We start from the raw sequence: 14,081 nt of genomic DNA, 5'->3' as shown, positions 1-14,081 counted from the left end.
CACGTACTTGGACAGTAATCCTCACTACCGAGGGCGGTCCGGATGGGATTCGAGTTCCGGTCCTGCCGTGTGAAGACCGACACCACTGTCACCTGCCCTGCCCAGCTACAAGGTATAAACAAGTATAAGGAAGCCATTTATACGACCAGAATTAACTTATTAGATAGTTAAGGTGAAGAGGGAGCACGATCTAGAGAGAAAAGTGCAACAAAAAAGACAGTAACAAAATAGCCAAGCCACCATGTTAAAATTAGACACTAAGTTGATGATGGCTCAAGAACAAAAAAGAAGCCATTTATCACGTGTCTGGAAAATTCCATTCTTTTAATATGAAAGTAGATTCCATCTGCACCTTAAAATATCTTTCCAAGAATGCATTTCCCTTAATTTTACCTTGCCCAAAAATAGATTACCAGCCCGATGAACAAAATGAGCTCACGAAGAAGGATAAGAGGCAGCCGTAAGGCAGTCTTCGTCTGCTCCTGTACAGCAGTGATGGGAGATAAAAATAAAGTTACTAAAACAGATACGTTGGAAGCACCATGGTACGGGTACAAAATTTGGCCACCATCTTTTTCATCCTCTTCGAACTAGAACGACTCTAATTCCGACAAAGTTCACCCATCCTGCATCCTAGATCCTTTGCCGGCCGGCTGATGTCTCTGTCTAGGTTGTTTTTTCCCGTTTTTCTTCTCTGTTTCAAACCTTATCAAATCACCCATTCCAAAGTTTTTACACTGTCTCGCTGCAAGGGACGGAACCGAACACCTACATCCATACAAACACCAATGCACTAAGCTCAGCCATCGTGCGGATGGCACGAAAACGAAACGAACCAAGAAATTACCAAATGAATTATTTATTTACTTAAGCCCGGAATGGGTTCCGAAGAAGCTCCGAGTCCGAGTAGCGCACCGGCCGGCTCCTCACTTTTGGTGCGATGATGGAGCGCATTACAATCTACAAGACACAGTAAAGTCCCTGGACATGGTAATGGGGAGGCGAAAAAAAAGCTTATCGGACGTACATTTACAGACGCAAACCAGATATGAAGTGATGGTGAAGCTAGGGTACGTTCAAGGTACTACTACTACCCTTAACTGGATGCTGGTTTTATCGGTGCAAACATCGAAAAATTGAAGTAATCGGTTTCCACGAACCATTCCGATCAGTGCTTCCTGATATGCCACACCAGAGAGGGAGAGAGATAAAAAGCCTTGATAGGACGTCCTACGCCACTGAGTGAGTAAGATCCTACGAGGTACGCCAATCGTTTCCGGTTCGCCGGAAAAAAATCCTTATTGCAGCACAAGCACTGCAAAGGATCCGACCCGGCACAGAGAGTCATTTGAATTCAATCTAAGACATCAGAATTCAGTTTGTCCCGAGGTAACACTAGCTTTGCATCGTTGGCCCTTCGCCGGCAAGCAAGGTAGACCAAAGGGGGGAGGATATGTGCCTGGAAATGATGTGCCGAACATGGAATAGCACTGTGAGCTGTGAAGCGCAAGAGCATGGGGAACTGCGTGCCGAGGAGTTTCCTACGATGATCGAAAGAATACAGAGACAACGGTAGAGTATTCTGCTGTCCATGTAACATGGGCGAGATAAGCGAAATGAAGGCATGCAATATTTATCAACCAACAAACCAACCGGGCCAGTGGACTTGCTGGTCTAAAGCGAACTTAAGGCCCCTTTTTCGTTCTCAGGTTTTTCGAATAACTTACCGAGAACGACAGCCCTGACCCTGGTGCGTATTATCGTCACAATCAGCTTAGGCCTGCTCTGGACGACATACAGAGAAGACCTAATGTCTAGATCGTCTACGCTTGGACATAATGGTTCCAGAACTTTTTCTTCTATAATTTCCAAGTAATAGAATTATCAAGCAGCTGGATCTTAACCGTCGGTTGTTGCAACAAAATTGTCCTTCCAAGACGCAATAAAATAGCATCCATTCGTGCACTCAACCATCATTACGGTGCAGAGCAGCATGTCGGACAACTTTGCATTACATTGAAAATGCTATGTTTGTACAATGAGGATGACAATTCCTCGCCCATCTCGCAACCCAACGGCGTGAAGCCAATTGCTCAATCAGAAGGGGGAAAAACAGTAAAAAAGAAGCACATACACATAGTCGGATCCGCTCGGTTCCACAGGTGATGATGAGATGATAATGTAAAGCAAACTATTCCGTAGTCCTCCGTACTGCGATAGAAAGCGAGAACTCCAGGCGAAAATGGTGAGAATCGATCAAAGCCTTACAATCTTTTCTTTATTTATCGGTTGAATTGCAATGAGCTAGTCTGGATGGATGACGATGAGTTGAATACAGTACAATTTCTCGTGGACATATTAAATGCAGGCACAATGTAGGATGGAGTTAGGAACGTTTAGTTTCCCCTTTCTCCCATCAACTGCATCAAACGAGTGCAAAGTCATACAAAGTCCCTAACTCTTTACCTAAGGTTCTATATCGAAATAGGAAACATTTATCCGACTTTCCGAATGCTTAACTCAAACGCCCCGCTAGCCTTTCCCATCGCCTAATTTATTGCACACTAATATTTATCCGTCAAATTAGCACCAATCGTTGACGTTTAAATTAATATCCCAAAACGAGTCAGCCGGTCAGGGAGCGCGTTGACGGAGAGAGGTTGACTTTTCTCCGAAATAAATGCCAGCTTATCGTACTAACGATGCTAACTTTTCATTCAGGGATAAAGCTGAGCTTAATTCACTACTGTACCACTGTATAGGTTTTCATCCCGTTTGTGCCACACTTGGTGACGTATCCCGGCAGTTCTTACCTTGCCTTTGCTGCCGACCGATGGGGAACAAAATACACAACTTTCACAAAGTGAAAAGGCTAGCACAGATGAATAGCAACTGTTGCTGTTTGCTTTTCATTTTTACCTTTTCCGGCACAAGATTTCGGAAAACTTTCGCTGCCGAACGGGTACAGAAATGGCAGTATCGTTGCATTTTACTGGGTGAAGCATGCACCGGGATTAGAGCACGACTAAATGTGACTGTATGAATTATGAAGCGGTTCGTATTTGCATAAAATATTATCGAAAGGATATATTTGATTACCATTTATACGCTATAACAATAAAATGTTAAAGAGAAGATAAAGAAAATAACACAAGCACCTACAGTGCTGGACGTGACTATACGAACGTTGAATTATGATTAAAGGGGAAAAAATAGCTAGGGAAACAAAAAAAACATTTATTCTTGTAAGTTGATCGACCAAATTGGCCACCTATGAGGAAATGGACGTAATTTTGCTGTATTTTATTAAAATATATTTTTTGACTGGTAAACATTATTATAATATTTCTCCCTGCACCCAACCTTAATGTAATTTAAATTTTATTTTTCTTTGTTTAGCAGGACGTGTGGCAAAAAAAGAAAGCACAAATATTTCTCCAGATCAGATCTCTAGAATCATTATCCAGATCCTACGTTTCCAAACGTTTGATAGACGAAAAAACGATTCATAAAAGTTCTGGGTGAAAAGCACGTGAAAGAAACAGCAAAATATTTAAAACAATTATTTATAATATATTTCAGCTGACTATAAAGCGTAGATACGTCATACTAAAATAAATAATATATTTTTCAGCTCTTTCACGCTGACTGGAATATAATTTACAAAGCAGTTAAGATTTTACTTATTTCTTACACTTTCGTTAACCACTGTATTGTAACGATTCAAACTATTTACGCTCCCCGCTGCTATTCTTATCGTTCTGCCCGATTGTTATCAACGATTTCACCATCATAATGCTTTACTTCAAATTGATTTCCTTTTGCTACAATGTCAAGCCTAGCTTTATTTCAAATTCACACTTCAATTTCATTCTCACTTGCTGGTTTGCAACAACAACAAAAATAAACCACCTTCTTCACACGTCCAACCGGGTAAGGGGCATGAAAATATTTTACATAATCCCCAAAAGCATCGTTCAATTTGGCACTGCGCATTTTCAATTTATTTCTGATGGGGGCGATGCGACGGATAATACTATTCGCACAGGTTTTATTTTTTCCTTTCATCCAACTAAACAGCGTGATACGAGTTTTCAACGGAAGTTTTTTTTTAATACTACGCATAAATGCCAAATAGAAGGCAACAGAGAGGGAAAGAGATAAGATATAGCAAGGAAAATGGAGATTTAAACACGTGTATCATTAGCAAACTCAATACAAACAAATTTAAAATAAAATATTTCATAAAAATGATACATAAAAGAAATTATAAAACAAAAAATACACAGAGCAACAAATAAAGAAGTAAATACGTGGATTTTAAAAGGAGTCTTAAAAAAGAAGAATTTACTAAAATCTCTACTCTGCATTGCGAAAATTCTTCGTCGTCGAAACGCTACGATAGCGAACTAAACTGTCCTTCCAAGCCAAAAATGCAGACCACAAAAAATTTTAGCTCAACCCAAAAGAACGTTGCATACATTCCTGTTCTATTTATTTTTCTTGCTGTGATGTGTTTGTCTTCTATTCTACTTTCTCTACCAGTTTAGCGAATGCAGTTCCACCACTCCTTGGGCTGGTCTATTTTGTTTTGTTCTAGATTGTTTGTTACATCGACGCAAATCGACCAGAAATTGTGTAACGTGCAAAGGACACGACGGACTAGACGTATGCACACATAGAGAGAGAGAGAGAGGTAGACAAAGACACATCTCCTTCGTTCGCCTGTTAGAAACGTAACGATCATCATCACCTTTTGCTTAACACCAGCACCGTGCAAAAAAAAAAGGTACAAAAGATCCCTATCGACCAGAAGAGTGTTGGCACAAATTTACATACAGAACGAATTTTCACAGTTCGATACCGATGATGTCTACTGCCGGTCCATTCCCCCTGTAAGCCACTCGCTTTTCTCCTTTCCCGTCTAGGCGCGAAAAGAAGGTCAAGTCCCGATGGAATGCAAAAGAAAGCTCACAAAGGTAATGTTGCTGGTGACAGTTTAGCGACAAGCGCGAGCCAACTTCTTCAAACTTCGCAACCCCTTGATGCACCTTGATAAAACTATCCCGAGCGCTCACACGTCGTGAAGTTTGGGAAGCACATTTTTGTGGCAAAACGAGACCTCACAAAACGAGTCGGCAACAATATTAGCTTGGGTGGGACTTTATCTCCACGCGACACCGGAGCGAAGTCTCCCCCCTTAGGGACATTTTCATCGATTGTCACACCCGTGTAGATGCTGACATTCCAACACGGTGCTGGTGTGCATTGCGTCAGGCTTCATGGGTTCACTAAACGGTTTTGGACAAGCAGCAGCAGTAGTAGCACCTGCATACACCGAAACTCCCGTTGAGAGCTGGGAACAGAAGGTTCGTTTTTCTAAAAGTTGCAAACCCAAAGCAGCCAAACAAAAAAAGCCACGTGCCACAAATGATGTGGAAATTTGCACCAAGCATACCCGGCTTCGAATTCTGCATATTCAAAGGTGGCGAGAACTTATTTAAATACCTTCATAATGTTCCCGGCACTGGTGCATGTACTATCTGTGGGTTCGTTCGCTATGTTGGTATTTTATATTTTTCCTGATATTCATACTAGGCATACTTGCCATCGGAACATACCTGCGGTTGAAATGACAACCGCGAATATGGGTTTCAATGCATTTTCCTTCATTCCATCATCGCATCATTCTTTTTTCTGTAAGCATCAAGTAAGACGGTTTTTGGGACATTCTAAAACTACAACTAAAGACGTACTTTATTTACGTCGAGAGCGAGTAGTTCTTTCCTCTCCATTAATTCTAAAAATATTCTTCCCTTCTGAATTTTTTTGCACACATCTCTCGCTGTAAAAACAGTGTCATGAAACGCAAAAGATAGTCCTCGTTTTAGGGGGATAAAAACCCTCCCCGTTGTAGAAAGGTACAGCGTCAACGGGAATCGAGCGAAAGCATAAGGAATTTCTCGCCATATTGCAGCTAGTTTTACGATCATGAAGATCGAGCCGACCCTAAAAACAGGGCATTACTGAGCTTTTCCATTACTGAGCATTACTGAGAATTGTTGTTCAGCTAAAAAGCAGCACTCATCAGCATGGTTACATGCCTGAACGTACGTTCAGCAATCAACGTGCCTCATGTGTTGCACAGCCAATATCTTACGCATTTTTGGGACTGATGTACCAAACTATCAAACCTTTTTCGGAGCCGTCCGGAGCCGTTCAGAGATGCTAGACGGCAGCCAGAGCCGTAGGAGCCGTTGGAACCGTTTGATGCGGTTACGAAAACCCATCAATAGACTGCCGATACTACGTTGTTGGATAGTCAGTCCAACTACGGAGGAACGATCCGGATGGGATTTGAATCTCGGTCCAGCCGTTTAAAGTCTGGCGCCGCTGTCGCATATACCATCGGGGCGCCCTTTGTTCATGTAAGCCATCTAATTTTTACTTAATCTTCATCCTTTTGGCATTAGTACCTACTAAAGGCCGCGCCGGCCATCTAATGGCTTACCAAGACCTGCCAATACCACGTGACTGGACAGTCAGTCTTTCACTACGGGGGAACGCGATCCAAAAAAGATTTCGTTCCCGGTCCTGCCGCGTGAAGACTGACTTAACTGTCGCCTAGAACACCAGGCAGAGCTGCTGCTCGAATTTAATTTTGATGTTTTGCTCGATCAAATAAATCGCTTTTGACGCTACCTAGTCATAGATTGCCAATTTTTATGGAGAGCCAGCAGCTTTTTAATCTAAAAACGTTAAAAGATGCCTGTAAAATTGCTCCAGGTCTTCATAAACCTAAATGATAGGTATTGGTAAATAGGTTGAATTATCGTTGCAGGTTAGTAAAACTTGATCAGAAAAAACTGTATAATGAAATGAGTTGAACACAGATAAAAATCTTAAGAAAAATAATTTGCTATTAAACTGTACTGAACAACAACCTAATACAAAACAAGCACAACAAAAGAAACTCTTCAAAATAGAAAACCACAAATCACAACCAACAATATGGATAAAATCCACGTTAAAATACAATTTTTCACAGTACAAAAAAGCACATACAACAAATTTTAAAAGAATAACAAAAAAACGGAAATGAAATTTCCTCAGGCTAGCGCACCATCAGTTTAGCGACGAAGCGCTAGTGATATAATAGTAGAAAACAACAAACTGTTGTAAAAAATAATAAAAAAAAGAAAACACTTCGCAGAAGAAACCGAGCGACACAGCGCGACAACATTAAACCTCCCTAAGGCAACCGCAAAATGAAAGCAAAATACGTCACCACCGTCGGTCGGGGACGGGCGCCGCTGGTCGGCGTAGTGAGGATAATCCGGAAAATAAAATCCTTAAATTATCATCCAAATGGAAAAGAAATCAAAACCATAAACCGGTGTGCCACCAGCGAAATTTCCGTATAGTTGGTGCGGGTCTTTAATGCTCCGGGAGGGAATTTTGTGTATTTTTTTCTTGTCTTTGCGAGTTGAATTTATCCACTTGATAGAGAAACACGCTTAACGTGCACCACACGTAAAGCAGCTAGGCAAAGTACAAGCTACTGAAAACTATATCCAGACAGTTGAATTTATTATGGAGGAATGGCATCAAAGCAGAATAAGAAAGAGATTGTGCAGGACAATTTTTGGCTTCTAATGGCGACCTCAATTCGCAAAAATCTGAATGATCAATGAAGAGTTATTTAAACACTCATGGAAATGCCGCCGAAATAAAGCCAAACACTTTTTATAACAGCAAACCCAAAAACAACTATAAAATAACACATTTACTCGCCTTCTGCCTGTTGCATTTGGAGATTTTTTATCAGCTTAACTTCGCCTATAAGACTATAGATAGCAGCCATCGTTACTTCGTGCTGCTAGTTGATGTAGAGCGCACAGTTTTTTAATATCGATTTTCTTTCGTTATAACAACACTAATACTTCATTTAAAATAACTTTAAACATTGGAAGAAGATGCACAAACCGGAGAGAGCATTACATGGTAAGACACAAATTCGCAACCACAACACACAAAAATGCTATTGAATATTTCACATTTCAGACGCACTCACAAGCTTCAAAAAAAACGTTGGAAAATTTTACACATTTCCACCTTTTTTCCATCTCAAAATACGTCTTCACACGGAACACTCGAAATTGTGATGCAAATTCAGACCATTTTACAATGCTACAAACATGAACCTTCCCGGACTCTCGGGTACTGGCCCAGGAACGACCGTATAATGCGCCGCTATACTAACGATTGCATCTGCATGCGAAAATCGACACAAGCGTGAAGCTCACCAGCAGGCCCGGCTTTGGCTCGATGATCACGTAACGTCTTTTCGTCGCAGCGTTGGCATTGTAACGATTGCTCTCTTTGCCTTGGTACAGCGGCGACTAACTGAGTTGGGTACGCTAGTCTGGCGTTACATCGCGTTGTGAGCCAAGTGTGTTGCCCTGAGATAAGTTCAGCGCAGCTTATCGAACGCACCGGGTAAATGTTTCTTTAGCCTAGATCCTGGGCGATAGCAAATGCGCTTCGGTTTGTCTAGCTTAAGCTGTAGATAAGACCGGTAAGATGTCTTATCGTAACATGCTTCTTCTTCTGAATCATACTATCGATCGGACGGCACGGGAAATAATGGAAAGGAGAATCTAGATTGACCAATCACATCACTGCAATTAAAGCCAAATTAATTGAATGGATTGATTAATCTTTTGAATTAAAATCACACCAACAGATTTTCGGTCTGTTTTATCTCTGACTTATTCGAAAACATATTTTTTAAACGTATTTTGTGAACCATAAACATTTTAGCGGAAACGTGCCGCATCGCAATAAGTTATCCCCCAAACGACACTGTTGAAGTTGGATATGTGGAAGCGATGCTTAAGCAACAGACGGCAAACAGGAAAACGCGAGCTCAAAAAATTTGCACACACTTTTGCGCCTTTTGTTGAATTTAGTTGTTAGAGAAACATTTCGGAAAATTTTGAATTAGAAATTGTCGATTAGATTAGAATTGCATCCGAAAATAAAACTCGATTATATGAACGAAACTCGATCTTCTATAACGTAGGTACTACACCGACTTTTTAGAGCGTTCTCCGTTAAAAAATGACATCAGAGTATGTTTGGATACTGCCAGACACTAAAGGCATGGAAAAGGATAAACATTCTACACCTCACTTTCTGCCACCAGCATGTTTCAGGCGACACAACCGAAAAATTAAATAGAAAATCTATCTTATGTTCGTATTATAATGGTTTTCAGTCTTTTTCCAGACCAGCAGGACCAGGTTAAATTATTAATCCGGAACATCATTCTACGGTGACCTGAACTCAAAACCATTATACGTAATCTACCGTCGATTCGCTGTGTTTTAGATTGTTCAAGCTAAACTACTCCCTCCAAGTTGAGATAAATCCCACAAGTTTAATAGGAAAAGCTAAGAGAAATACCATACTATTTCTACATCAGCGCCATTTAATGGATTGTATTCTTTCTTTTATTCTCTTTGCTGGATTTCTTTTCTATGTGGGAAGAATTGAGGGTAAAGAAGAAAAGAATTGTGAATAGCACCATACTGCAAAAATAGAACAGCAAAATAAAATTTAATTCTAAAACAAAACAAAGAAAAGCTTCTCTACAGTCGCCGGAAAACGAAGCCACCCTACACAACAAGTCTTCATACCACCGACAATTCCTAGGCATTCAAATGGCAAAGGCAAAATATGCAAAATATGCACATCCCAAAAAGGGATCAAGAGATTATAAATGGTCAACAAGGTGAACCAGTCTCGGGCTGCAAGACCCACCAAGGATCGACATATGTACGTGTACCGCTCATGAACAACTATTGTCCCCTCCCCATTCTCTGGTTGTTGGACACACCGTAATCCATGTGGACTGTTGTGGACACTAAAAGATGCCTTTTGGTTGGTTGTTACAGTTTAGAAAAAAAGGGATAAAACTAAACCGGTGGGCGCACCCCCGGTCTACAAAAAAAAGTGGAGCAGCACCAGCGCGCACCCAGGAGACCCATATCCGGCCGGGAATGCAAAAAAAAAACGAACTTCAATGTTGTACTATGTACAATAAATGTATATAAATACGGGATGGGCGGTTGGTTGCTTGGCGTCTTGCTTCTCGGGATCTCGGTTCACGGTCGGTTTCGGTCCTCGCTTTTGTGATCCTGTTGTGTCTGGCTTTATCGTTCATATTTATTCATAGCAACGTCGCTTCCTGAGCTTTTGCCGGTACTTCATAAGCAACACGATACGACAGCGTAAAACAACGAGACCCGGATGATTTTCATACAGCAAATAAACGAGCAATTTTCCATTCCGAATTTTCCACCCATTTATGTCATTTGTGGCATGGGTGTGAGCTGTGTTCGGGAGGATTTTATGAGGTCCCGGGCTGTCAGTAGACTGCTGTTTTCTGGCACCATTTTTGTACGTACAACAACGAACGAAATGCATTGACATTGTGTTGATGTGCTACAGCGAAAGACTGTTTATTTTGATCGTTTATGAGAAAAACATTGGATCAGGATTTTAGGATAAAACCTTCTTTTAAAGTAACTTCGTTAAACTTCGTTTACTTCGCGAATACTCAAATTTCATTTAGCTCAAGCTCCTTCTTCGTTTTATTTTGCTCTACAACTTCGAGAGTTATTGGTCAGCCATTAAATGCTTTTCTAGTCTTTGTTTCACTCATAGCTTGATAGTCAATTCTGCATGAGGATGAACGGACCGAACCTTATTTGATATCTGCTCCTGTCGTGTAAGGACCGCAGCACGGCGTTTGATTTGTTTTGTGTTACCTAAGCCTTCGCCTTAAATTGTTACAAGGTGTTTCAGATAGGCTTCACACAATCAGTATGAGAGCTTCCATAAAATACTATCCCAAACTAGTCACAAAATTCCCACGAATAAATCAAACCGCAACACACTCACCGTGAATAACCAGCTCCGAGTCACGATTCACCTCATACAGTCGGATCGCTTCATCCAGCTCGATATCCGACTGGATAGTGCACGGATCATTTTCCTCATCAACCCATTTCATCGTAAACACCTGCACGTATAGGGAGACAAGCGTAAGAAGCATTTTTAATCATTCATCACCTTCCAACCTTTTACTCTCCAATAATCGCCTTACCTGATCCGACGAAAAGCGACAAATTTCACGCATCTCCCGGCAGAGGCCCTCGTACGAAATGCTTTCATCGATGTAGGTGATCATCACCTCACCGTTGTAGGCGATCTTCACCTTGATCTCGTGCCCACCGCCTCCACCACCACCACTGTTGTTGCTCTCGTTGGCAATTTGAATCGGCATCGTGGTGGCAAATTCGTAGCCTTTCCGCTTGCGACGCTCACGATAAACTGTACAGAGTGTTACTCTTATCGGGTTGTAATTGCTTCTAGAGATGTTTGTGTGTGTGTAAATGTGTATTCAATAGCTTTTGCACAGTTTCGGTAACATTACTAATGCTGTGAGTAAGAATTCAAAACGTGTTATATCGTTTTTTGTTGCTCTGGGTATGGTTTTCCTCAGTGTCTCTGTTCAATCAACGATACATCAAACAGTGTCAAGAGTTACGCAACTGTGCAAATACCAGGTCCAACAGGTGCGTTGTTCTATAATCACATTCGCCGTTCCCTTCGTTGTTGCGCAGACAGAAAAATGACACACGGTCACTCTTATCTAACGAAGGTTGAAGTGGTGAAGTCTTCTGAAGTTCCGGTAGAAAAGGCTACAATGACAAAGGAAAAGAAAGTACGGAAATTGAGTTAGACATTTCGTAAATAATATTCAACGAGTAAAGAAGAGTGATCGTCAATAAGGTAGTTTAACACCAGAATGTTAATTGTTGTGTTCTGTTTCTTCTCGACAAACGAGTTTTGCCGTTACGGATCGTTTCATACTGCAATGAATCATGCCCAGAGTACGTAACACTGAAGAGCTTTGATAACCTTAGTCCAAAAATACGCCTCCATAAAGCTTGCCTTGCTAAAATTAGACACTTTCATCATGGACCATCATTCGCAGAAGTTGCGTACAAAATGTAGTACGGTAAAAGCGTGTACATTTGCTTTTTAAGGGTGAATCTCTCATTTGCTGCCGGCATGGCGATACCAACCACCATCACCACCAGTAGAAGCGGCATGGTGTGGTCGTAAATGAAACAAAAAATTTGCGTACTAAACCAACAAATGATAACCGTGAATTGCTATTCCCAGAACGGGCGAACATTTCCAAACATGTTGCGTTGGAATGGTCTCGGCAAAACGGTGAATAACGTTACAGATAACCGAATAGCTAACCCTTAAATGTTGTTTCTAAAGAATTTTTTAATAGGTACAAAAGATTTTGTATTAGGTATATATTCGATTTCTGGAGATATCTGGTGTTGCACTGGATTGTAACAACTTCTTGGTGCGTTATTGACAGTAACTACAATGTTTTGTGGACTTAACCAACTATTTTTGGTTTCTAAGTCTTCATTTACTCTTGCTAGTTGGATAGTAACCTCGACATCTGCGCGACGAAGGTCCTGAAGATATCTCGAACACAAGACCTTTTAGTTTAGTAGCTGAACTTGCCTAAGACCTGCCCCTGGAACCTCTATGCCCCTGCCCCTGGAACCTCTGTATTTATTAACTGTCTCAATTTTATTTTGAGCCTCTTCAGGTATCCCTTCATGAATTGAAGTGAAGTCGCACAATCGCCTCCAGGTTTGAAGCTGTTTTAAAAATTGAGGACTGGCTTAAGGGCGCTCCGGTGGTACAGGCGACAGCGATGCCGGTTTTTACACACTAGAACCATGGTTGAAATCACATCCGGAGACCCGTATCTCCGTAGGGGGGGGGGGGGGGGGCTGACTACCCAACTCTGTGGCATCAACAAGTCTAGTAAGTATGGTCGCTAAGCCAAAAGAATCGAAGCAAGAATTGGATTGATGATCAATGCGACGAAGACGAAATATCTGCTTGCCGGAGGCTCTGATCGTGATAGAGCCCAAGTGGGAAGCAGCGTGTTAGTCAACGGCGACCACCTCGAGATGGTAGAGAAGTTCTGCTAGCTTGGTACGATCGTAACTTCGGATAACGATGTCAGCAGAGAAATCCGGAGACGCATTGTGCAGGGGAATCGTGCCTACTATGGCCTTCACCGTCTGCTGAGATCCAGAAGTCTCCGAGACCGCACAAAATGTGAGATATATCGCACACAGAATCGTCCGGTGGTCCTATATGGCCACGAGTCTTGGACCATCCGAGCGGAAGATGCAAATGCTCTTGGCGTGTTTGAGCATTGCATCCTTCAGACCATCTTTGGCGGTGTGTTCGAGCATGGAGTGTGGAGGAGAAGGATTAATCACGAGCTTGCTGAGCTATACGAAGAACCGGACGTCCTGACGGTGGCAAAGACCGGCAGGACCTACATGGATGGGAAGATGCTGCCAGGGTCGAGTTTCTTGGAGATCTATTGTTGTAAGAGAACAGGCTAACAAAATTATGATGATGATGAAAAGAATCGAATCATCATGATGACTATTATAAAAATCTACGTAGCTTTCTACATAGAATTATTATACCCTCTATTATATTATATATTTTTTGACATGCACATAAAGACTTTAAGTTGAACAAACATTGAGATTGAGAGTTGAGAGACGACTCAACTCACTTTAAACGAGCTGAGATGCTCACTAGCTCACATTTATTTGCAACCAGCTCGACCGAAAGAGCTACTAGTCCATCCAAGGGTTAGCTAACATTACCAGCAGAAAAATTTGGACTTGTGGTCTGCTGTAAAACGGGATACTAATTATGGGCACCCACTTCACCCCACCCCGTTGGCTCTTTTCCCATCGCCAAGAATTTATATTCTAACGCTTTCCAACGGCCACTGTAGCAAGAACGCTGCCTGAATGTGTGTGTGAGTGTGAGTAAAACCAATAACAAAATGTGCGATGAAAACCATCGGCAACAAGAAGAACTATCTTTCTTTGCCGGGTCAATATAACGCCCACCCCTCCCTTCCATCCGAACATCCGATGAAC

The 14,081-nt window shown here is 41.6% G+C and overlaps 2 protein-coding genes across 4 annotated transcripts in view; one reads left to right on the top strand and one right to left on the bottom strand.

The window, feature by feature from the left end:
* LOC126567906 (atypical protein kinase C) overlaps nucleotides 1-14,081 on the bottom strand; it is a 162,340-nt gene that overhangs the window by 89,990 nt on the left and 58,269 nt on the right. For 2 of the 3 annotated variants that reach the window (XM_050224260.1, XM_050224261.1), the window contains exons 1-2: nucleotides 11,174-11,367; nucleotides 10,969-11,089 (exon numbers count right to left, since the gene is read on the bottom strand). The exons of the other annotated variant lie outside the window; for it this stretch is intronic. In XM_050224260.1, the coding sequence (XP_050080217.1) occupies nucleotides 10,969-11,089; nucleotides 11,174-11,353 (301 nt within the window). In that variant the 5' untranslated portion in view covers nucleotides 11,354-11,367. Of the gene's footprint in view, nucleotides 1-10,968; nucleotides 11,090-11,173; nucleotides 11,368-14,081 lie in introns of those variants that run through there. 3 annotated transcript variants of the gene reach the window in all.
* LOC126568310 (apyrase-like) overlaps nucleotides 1-14,081 on the top strand; it is a gene marked incomplete at its 5' end in the record, with an annotated part of 350,971 nt that overhangs the window by 299,861 nt on the left and 37,029 nt on the right. The window lies entirely within an intron of this gene.

The sequence above is a fragment of the Anopheles maculipalpis genome, chromosome 2RL (assembly GCF_943734695.1).
Source record: "Anopheles maculipalpis chromosome 2RL, idAnoMacuDA_375_x, whole genome shotgun sequence".
Classification (NCBI taxonomy): Eukaryota; Metazoa; Arthropoda; class Insecta; order Diptera; family Culicidae; genus Anopheles; species Anopheles maculipalpis.
This window is presented reverse-complemented; position numbering and strand designations above follow the sequence as displayed.